We start from the raw sequence: 9,353 nt of genomic DNA, 5'->3' as shown, positions 1-9,353 counted from the left end.
GGGGCAGGGGCGATGCTGCTCTAAACACCGTCATGTACTGTGTTAGCGCTACCCAGGCGGAGCCGTGGGCCTGCCACGACGCTGATGGGGACAGCAGCGGTCCCAGAAGCCAGAGCAGCTGCTGCCTGGGGGTTTTTCGCCTGTCGGCTCGGCCCAGGCCCAGCCCTTTCACTTTCGCTTCTGATCCTCCGGGGCGTGAGTTCATTTTCCTCTAAGTCACATGAATCCTGCTGCCCAGCGGGCCCCTGTCCTGTCTGCGCAGCTGGCAGGGCCCCTCCATCACTGTACCAGGGGCGGGTGGGAGGCAAGCCAGGCTGGACAGCTCTGGGCAGAACTACAGCTCCATTCTGCGAGGGAGGCAGGGTGCTGGGGTGGATGGGCCGCAGGGTTCCCTGTAAGCTGAGCGCATGGGCAGCCGTGCAGAGCGCCCGCAGCCGGCAGCATATGTGTCTGTTAGGAGTGAACAGCCACAAGTGCCCCAGTGCATGAAACACGGTGGCTACCTCTACACTAGCTAAACACTTCGAAATGGCCATGCAAATGCAAATGCATGCAAATAGCCATTTTGAAGTTTACTAATGAAGGGCTGAAATACATATTCAGCGCCTCATTAGCATGTGGGCGGCCTCAGCACTTCGAAATTGACGCAGCTCGTCCAGACAGGGCTCCTTTTTGAAAGGACCCCGCCTACTTCGAAGTCCCCTTACTCCTATGCGCAGATGGGAGTAAGGGGACTTCGAAGTAGGCGGGGTCCTTTCGAAAAGGAGCCCCATCGGGACGAGCTGCGTGGCACCGAGCCACGTCAATTTCAAAGTGCCACGGCCGCCTGCATGCTAATGAGCATTTCAGCGCTTCATTAGTAAACTTCGAAATGGCCATTTGCATGGCCATTTCAAAGTTTTTGGCTAGTGTAGACACAGCCGGTGTAGTCTGCGTGTGGATGGAAACACTAGTGGGAAGATCAAAACAAAAAGCAGTCAAGTAGCACTTTAAAGACTAGCAAAATAGTTGATTAGGTGAGCTTTCGTAGGACAGACCCGCTTCTTCAGACCATAGCCAGACCAGAACAGACTCAATATTTAAGGCACAGAGAACCAAAAACAGTAAGCAAGGAGAACAAACCAGAAAAAGATAATCAAGTGGGAAGATGGTTGGGCCCCAGGACTGGATGGAGCGTGTCTAAGCTGGTTTCACTCAGGTTGCTGGCAGTGGGGCTGGTAAGGGCCTGGAGATGAGGAAGGGGCAATGCCCTGGGTCTTCTCCCCATCCCCTTGCCCTGGCAGGGGCTCCATCCCCAGCAGCTGCAGGCTGAGCCCATCATGATCATCATCAATAACTGTGGGCTCAGTGCCCGTTGGTGTCTGGTGCCTCTCTCTCTATTTCTTTCCATCTTTCCCTACTCAGTGCAGAGCGGCTTAGTTTCTGTAGACTAGCTCCGCACCAATCTATATATCGTCTGCCCATTCTCTGCGGGGTCTGCCTCCCCATTCGAACCGTCCATTATGCCGAATACCAGGGTCTGGATTTTTCCTTCGTCGTTCATTCTGCAAATATGTCCAGATAGTTGTAACTTCCGTTTTATAACCTTCTGCAGCAGGTTCTCTTTCGGCTGCATCTTCCAATATAATTCCTCATTGGCGATCTCTCCTTTTCCTTCCGAAGCAGCTTTGATTTCCCAGTTGCCCACCGTGCTCGGACGTTCCATGTTCCAATGGATAGCATACGTGTTAGGGGTAATTTTCTTTCAGTACCCAACTTATCGACCCAACCCCGATCGCTCGATTGGTGTCATGGACCTTGTTTATCCAGGCGATGCCTGAGCCGGAATCTTTTAACCTTTGGCTGTACTGGCATCAGATTTCTTTGGTATTGTTGTTTGACGGTCAGCGCATCCACACACATCTGAGCACCCCTCCTCCTTCATCCAGGCTTGGGACTGGCATGGAGCTCTCAGTGGCTTCAGGGCGGAGTTAGGCTGAGCCCGCACAAACTCATCCCACACCGCGACTGCGGCGCCTGCCACTCAAACTGCTTGCTCCGCCCCTCGCTTGGGTCGCTCACGTCCGCGTTTTATGCAGATGAGCGGATCGATTCAGACCAATCAGAAGGCAGTGGGCGAGGCCTCTTGTTCGTTCCTTTCCTTTCCGCCCCTCCCTCCAGCTGTGTTGAGTCGGCCCCGTCCGCCCACTGTATGCAAAGGAAGCGTGCGGCCGAACTCCGCTATTGGCTGGAGCGCGGCTCCCCCGCCCCCGGACAAGCGGAGGGGCGGGGCCTGGCCCGGACGGGCAGATGTAGCAATTCCCGGTGGCCGAGTCGGTCTCGGAGCCGGAGGGGGGATGCTGGCTACTGATTGGCTGCGCGCCGCCTCCCAAACCCCGCTGATTGGCCCCTGAGGAGCCGGGTATGTAAATGAGGGTCTGGAGGGTCCGGCTGGGGGCTCGCGCTGCCCCGGGCCGGGCCTGGTGGGGGACGAGGCGGGTCCGGCCGCTGGGGGGAGCTCGGGGCAACGTGAGCCTGAGCCCGGTGAGTCACCCGGGCCGGGCCGGGCCGAGTCGGGCGGGGGAGGAGGCTCCGGCTGGTGCGTGACTCACCCGCCCCCGCCCCCGCTCCCGCTCCGCCCGCCCGGGCAGGGGACGTAGCGGGGAGCCCCCCGGGCTGGGGGTAATGAGGAAATCCCACGGGCAAAGGGGTGAGGAGATCCCCCGCTGCAGTGCCCTGGGGACCCCCAGCAAGGGCAGGTGGTGCTGGGGGCTGCCCAGAGCAGTGGGCAGATAAGGGGCAGGTAAAGGGGGCGGGGCTCCCTGGGTTAGGGTCTGGGGCAGATGAACTCCGCAGTCCCCAGATGAATGGGGTGCCTGGGGGGCTCCCTCTTGGCTGAGCTCCCACCAGTGGGGTGTCTGGTTCCCCATTCAGCCTGTGGGGCGAGAAAATAGCCCGCACTACCCCCGGGGTGGGATCAGGACTGGCCATTGCCCCCAAGCCCAGCTCCTGTCCCCCGTCTGGGACTGTTGCTCCCTTGGCCTTATTCCCGCCTCCAGCCGTGCCACAAGCGGCTCACCGGCCCCAGCACTGTGGGCGTTTGGTTCCGCCCGGGCTCCCGCGGGGGCCGAGATCCGGGACTGGCTCTTCTGGCAGGTCCGATGGCTGGGACCCTGCACGGGGACGCCAGGTGCTTGGTCTCTTTTGTGCCGTGGGGTGAGTGACTTTCCTTCTGTGCCTCACCATCCCCTGGAAAGTGCTTTCAGCTCTGCCCATTTGTCCAGCTGCGTTACCGGCCTGACGGGAATCGAGGCCTGGCTGCGCTAGGTGCTGCACACGCCTGCTACCTCGCAGCCGGCGCTCAGTACGCTGGGGTCCTGGGACGGGGCCTTGGTCCTAGCACAATTAAGGAGACTAAAACACCACAATTACAGGGTAGCACCAGGGGCCCTGTCGGGCTCTGCAGCTCATCACATCAGGTATTTCTCAGACCCTGCGGGGGGGCAGCTCCTGTCCTGAAGAGCTCCCTGTCTGAGCCAGCAGGAGTCAGAGGGGAAACTGAGGCTGGGATCAGCGCCACCCAGGGCACAGCTGGGAATGGAACCAGCCCGGATCTGAATGCTGCCTGGGGTCCCAGCTGGAGCCTTTGAGAGGCAGGTGCCTTTGAGAGGCAGGTGCCTGCGAACGACGGGCTGTGATTCATCTGTCGTCCGCACGACAGCGCAGCGTGAGTCACGTTGTCTCACGTCCGTGACACACGTGGGGGAGGGGAGGGGAGCACAGACGTGTCTGTCACAGCAGCCCTGCTGCCTCCCCCAGGCGTGGCGCCCCCAGCCCCGGCGTGGCAGCCTCAGGGCCTGGGGCGGGTGTCAGGCGGAACCAGGGCAGTCGCTTGGCTGCCAGCTGCTCTGTCCCTGCCCCAGGTGGGCGCAAAGGGTGGTGTCCCCAGGGGCGGCTGGCCATGCAGTTCTCCTGCCCGGCTTGGGGTCTGTGTTTTGGAGGGTGTGAGCACCCCCCATAGGAGCTTGGGGAGAGCAGGGGGACCCAGTCCCCTTCCAGGGAGCATGTGGCTGGAGAGCCCTGTCCCCGACGTCATAGGGGCGCAGCAGAGCTGAGCAAGTGCCCCTTGAGGGGGCTGGGCTCTGCCCTTCAGTATAGACCCCCCAGGATGTACACACCTCTCTCGACTGGCCCCCTCCCGCTTTCAGGGCTGAGCTGCTGTCTCTGCGCACACCCCTCTCTGGAGCTTTCCAGCGCTGGCAGCTCAGGTGGGGGAGGAACCAGCCGGGAGGCCTTGGCTGGGGGAGGCTGAGCCGGGTCCTGTGGGGGAGGAGCTGTGGAGGGAGTGGGGGTGCCCCCCTCAGCTGAAGGGAGGGGGGTTAATTCTGCAGGGGACTGGGGCAGGCAGAGGTGGATCCCCTCTGCCTGGGAAGGGCAGCTGCTCAGGGACAAAGGCACAGGGGGCCCTGTGGGGCTAGTGTTCGGGGTAAACTGAGGCATGGAAAAGGGGTGGGCCTTCTGCCCAAGGGTGCACAGAGATCCATGGCAGAGCTTGGCTGGAGCTCAGGAGCCCTTGACTCCCTGCCACCCCTCCAAACCCCTTGAGCCCACTTGCCCTCCCAGAGCTGCGAGAGAACCCAGGAGGGTTATACCCTGAGTAGCAGGGCATAAACAGGAGCTGGCTCATCAGTCGACCCCCCTCCCTCCCTGAGGCCCAGCCCAGCTGGGGCATTAGCCATGGGCAGCTGGGGGCAGGGATGCTCAGTGGTTAGGGTGACTGCCTGAGGCTTTGCAGAGCTGCCTTCAGCTCCCTGACTGCCCTGCCCAGTGGGGTACAACCTGGGCAGCGCTCATGGACCACAGCAGCCCAGCTGGTGCCGGCGAGGGCAGGTGGTAGCGGGCGCCTGGCTCTGCCAGTCAGGACACAGGAGTGGTTCTAGAGGGGTGGGGTGAGCTGAGATGTGATAAATACCCTCCCAGCCTGGGGCCGCCCCACAGAGAGGCCCCACCACCACTGAACTGACTGCAGTGAGGCTGTCTCCGGGACAAGCACCGCGGGCTGCGCCTGGCTTGTGGCATCTCCTCTCCTCACCCAGCTGCCGTGGCTTGTGTCTGCTGCCGCTTGGTGGCTGGGGCGGAACCCAGGTGTCCTGGTTCCCAGGCTCCTGGCCCTAGTCCCCTGCCCCCACATCCTGCCCAAGCTGGAGAGGGAAGGCGGGAGTCCCATGCCGCGGGGTCAGTGGCAGCGTGCTGGGGCAGGACGCTCACAGCTCCTGTCTCTTTGCAGAGCCATGCTGGGCAAAGGTGTGAAGCGCAAGCGGGGGGAGATGGAGGGGGGCGAGGCAGAGCCCCGCGACCCTGCCGCCGCCCCAGCCAGCTCCTTGTTCGACATCTCCCTGCTGAAGCTGCGCCAGAGCCTGCGGCACGTGGAGCCCAACCTGCGGCACTTGGTCCTGGTGGCCAACACCTTGCGCCGGATGCAGGACCAGATGCAGGTGGAGGATGGGGGACTAGCGACCCCGGGGAGCCCCCCGGCTGCGGAGGAGCATCCTGCCCCTGTCTCCAGCACCCAGGACAGCGGGCTGGAGCTGTGCCGGCCACTACCCTCCGGCGGCCTGGGGGATGATCTCCTGCTCTCTACCATGGATGCCTCTCTCTGCTCCTCCATTTCCATCATCCTGGAGGACCTGGGGCAGGTGGAGAGCCTCAGCCCTGCTCGGGCAGAGGAGGAGCAGCTGCCGGCTGGGGAGTGCGGAGCCAAGCCGGAGCTGGCCAGGGCCACCGCCCCTTGCTTGGGTTCCGTGGAGCTGCTCAGCTCGGCCAGCTACCTGCTGGAGGACAGCCTGGAGGACATTTTCGAGGACATTGACACCTCCATGTACGACTGCGACCCGTGGTCGCCCACCAGCCTCTCCAGCTTCAAGGCCTTCTCAGGTGCCGACAGCTTGGACAGCAAAGCGCTGGCCGGTTCCGAGGGCCGGCTGGACATGAGTGACCTGGACTACCGGATGGACGTGCTCGTTGGGGGGCACGGGCTCTGAGGGCGGGGGGCGGGGGCACCAGTATTAAATACCCCCAGTCTAATTTATTGCGGGCCTGATCCTCGGCAGAGATAAATCCATTGCTGTTGGTGGAGCCTGCTGATACCCACTGGAGTCCCAGCCCCACGTTCCTCTTGGCCGAAATCTTCAGCCGTGCTTGGACCTCTCTGCTCTTGGGCGGCGTCGGCCCTGTGAGGATTCCCCCGCTCAGTGCAGCGCTGGTGTGATGGCCCTGGCCCCAGCCCCAGCCCCAGTCTCCAATGTGGGGCGTGGATCGGGGTGTGGCCAGAGCACATTGTGTTGTGATTGTTCTCTGCCCCCCAGACGCATGGGGGAGAAGCATCAGTTAGAACAGCCCTGAGGTTGCTCTAGCTAACCCCAGGGCTCAGAATATGGGGAGCGCAATGGGGCCTTAGAGACATTGTAACCCCTGGCTCAAGAGCAACATGTTCAGCCAGCCCCTCCCTGGTGCCCTGGCCCCCTGGTGTCTCCCCCTGCCCCCTAGCAGGACGAGTCGTCGAGGGGAGCGGGGAGGACAGGGCCATTCTCTATCCCTTGCTGGGTCCCTGATTGGGCTGTGAAGGGCTCAGGAGTAACCTGTGCGGTTGTCCTGCCAGCCTTTCCCACTGCCCCACCGTGGCAGCGTCTCTGTCCCTTACCCATGGGCGAGACCTCAGCCGGTGTCTTCCCTCCGCCCACAGCCCAGCCACCCAGCACGTGCCCAGGGCACCGTGTGAGATGGGGTCTGGTCTGATGGGAGCCCTCCAGCAGGGTCCCACCTACACCTTGTCACTGCAGCGGAGATGGAGGTTATGGGGACAGAGATAAAGAACCCATTAAACTGAGCCCATTTGTGCTTGACTGTGACGCATGGGTCCTGTCCCTGGCTTGGGGAGGGCACTGGGGTGGGGGGATAGAGCAGGGGGGCTGGGAGCCAGGACACCTGGGTTCTCTCCCTGTCTCTGATTCCACGTGTGACGACTAGCAAGTCACATCCCCAGCTGGGCAGAGAGGGTGTTCAGTGTCCCTGGCAGGCTGTTCTGACGCCCCACAACCCTACTCTGAGCACACTCCCTCCTGGCGCTTGGAACCCAGGAGTCCTGCCTCCCACCCCCACCGGCTGCACAGCCCTGGGGGAGTGTCTGAGGGAGGGGCTAGCTGTGAGCATGGGGATCTCGTCCGCACCCCCAGGGCTGTGGGAAGTCGGGGTGAACGTCATCCCTCTTGTGGGCTACGTCTACACGTGCAGCCAACATCGAAATATGTTGCGACATCGAAATAGTCTATTTCGATGAATAACGTCTACACGTCCTCCAGGGCCAGCAACATCGATGTTCAACTTCGACGTTGCTCAGCCCAACATCGAAATAGGCGCAGCGAGGGAACGTCTACACGTCAAAGTAGCACACATCGAAATAGGGATGCCAGGCACAGCTGCAGACAGGGTCACAGGGCGGACTCAACAGCAAGCCGCTCCCTTAAAGGGCCCCTCCCAGACACAGTTGCACTAAACAACACAAGATACACAGAGCTGACAACTGGTTGCAGACCCTGTGCCTGCAGCATAGATCCCCAGCTGCCGCAGAAGCAGCCAGAAGCCCTGGGCTAAGGGCTGCTGCCCACGGTGACCATAGAGCCCCGCAGGGGCTGGAGAGAGAGCATCTCTCAACCCCCCAGCTGATGGCCGCCATGGAGGACCCAGCAATTTCCACGTTGCGGGACGCGGATCGTCTACACGGTCCCTACTTCGACGTTCAACGTCGAAGTAGGGCGCTATTCCTATCTCCTCATGAGGTTAGCGACTTCGACGTCTCGCCGCCTAACGTCGAAGTTAACTTCGAAATAGCGCCCGACGCGTGTAGATGCGACGGGCGCTATTTCGAAGTTGGTGCCGCTACTTCGAAGTAGCGTGCACGTGTAGACGCAGCTGTGTTCTGCCTGGAGCATCTACCCACTGCTGCCCTGGGTGTGCACCACAGCCCCTGGGGCTTTCTGGCCTGGAGCTGCCATTCTGGGGCCCTGCAGCTGCACCCCATGGGGCACGTGGCTTGTCCTACATGGGTGGGGGGGAGCCGGGCATGGGGCACGTGGCTCAGCCTACGTGGGGTGGGGGGGAGCCGGGCATGGGGCACGTGGCTCAGCCTACGTGGGGTGGGAGGGGGCCGGGCACGTGTGGCTCCATGCCGTGGGCAGATGCTGCCAGGGCCGGTTGGTGGCTGTGAGCCGTGGGCATATGCATGAAGCTAGGGTCTGGCTTGGGGGGCAGAGCCAGTGGTAGAGCAGAGGACCCCAAAATTCATGCCCTGGACACTAGCCAGTAGCCCCCACTGTCCCTCTTAGGCTGGGCTGCTGTGGCACATGGGGGCAGAGCTGTCCTGGTGCTGCCATGCTCAGCCTCCCAGGGAGGCACCGGGAGGCTGGCAGCTGGGACTTTGCCCCATCCAGCAGTGAGGGGAAGGCAGGTGCCCCGAGCTCCTTGCCCCAGCTCCTCCCATGGGACAGAGTTGACAGGTGAGTGCTGTTACTGGGCCAAGCCAGGCAGATTTCTCTACGAGCCCTGACCCCGAGCAGGCAGCGCTGACCCCTGTCCTGGGCCCTGGCCGCTCTGCACTGCCCCAGACCTGGAGAAGCAGCACCCCAGCTCCAGGAGGGGGTGGCTGGCTTGGCCTCACCCTGCCCCTCCGCCCCACCCGCCCCGAGGCTCACTGCTCCTGGCCAAAGGAGACCATGACCCTGATTTGCCTGAGCCTTGGCCAGCACCTCCCTTGCGCACTGAAAGACCCCAAATGTGGGCACAGGGTCCCAGGTAGGGCCTGTTGCGGGGGGAGGCAGCTGGGCAGGGGGCCAGCTTGCACACAGCCAGGTAACAACCCCAAGCCCCCTGCCCCCCCGCCCCGAGCCCCCGTCCCTGCAGCGGGGGCAGGGGGCAGGATGCTCACAGGGAAACATTCCCAGGTTGGCTTTGTTTTGCCAGGGGGCAGGTGGAGCTGGGCCAGAGCCAGGGCAGAGGGTTTGCTCCAGCTGGCGGCTGCCCGACAGGAAAGGAGGGGGCAGGCCAAAGGCAATGAGGAAAGAGACCCTTCCCCAAATTGCAAACACCCCTTTTACAAAGCTCTGAGCACAAATGGGGCCCCATCAGGCCGGGCGCTGCCCAGACCCGGGCTGAGATCAGGGCCCCATCGAGCTGGGCTCTGCCCAGACCCTGGAGGAAATCAGGGCCCCGTCTGGCCAGGTACTGCCCAGACCCCGGCTGAGATCAGGGCCCCATTGGACCGGGTGCTGCCCAGACCCCGGCTGAGATCAGGGCCCCATTGGGCCGGGTGCTGCCCAGAC

The 9,353-nt window shown here is 62.6% G+C and overlaps 1 protein-coding gene across 3 annotated transcripts; it reads left to right on the top strand.

The window, feature by feature from the left end:
• The first annotated feature begins 2,215 nt into the window (after positions 1-2,215).
• Positions 2,216-6,887, top strand: LOC142024458 (SERTA domain-containing protein 1-like). 3 transcript variants are annotated; one of them, XM_075016482.1, is made up of 2 exons: positions 2,216-2,401; positions 5,267-6,887. In XM_075016482.1, exon 2 carries the CDS (start codon positions 5,271-5,273, stop codon positions 6,018-6,020), a length of 750 nt encoding a protein of 249 aa, XP_074872583.1. In that variant the 5' UTR covers positions 2,216-2,401; positions 5,267-5,270; the 3' UTR covers positions 6,021-6,887. The 3 variants fall into 3 exon arrangements, with proteins under 3 accessions (XP_074872583.1, XP_074872586.1, XP_074872584.1); XM_075016485.1 differs by lacking the exon at positions 2,216-2,401 and adding an exon at positions 2,672-3,195; XM_075016483.1 differs by lacking the exon at positions 2,216-2,401 and adding an exon at positions 3,273-3,706.
• The last annotated feature ends 2,466 nt before the right edge of the window (positions 6,888-9,353 follow it).

This window comes from Carettochelys insculpta, chromosome 22, assembly GCF_033958435.1.
Source record: "Carettochelys insculpta isolate YL-2023 chromosome 22, ASM3395843v1, whole genome shotgun sequence".
Lineage (NCBI taxonomy): Eukaryota > Metazoa > Chordata > Testudines > Carettochelyidae > Carettochelys > Carettochelys insculpta.
This window is presented reverse-complemented; position numbering and strand designations above follow the sequence as displayed.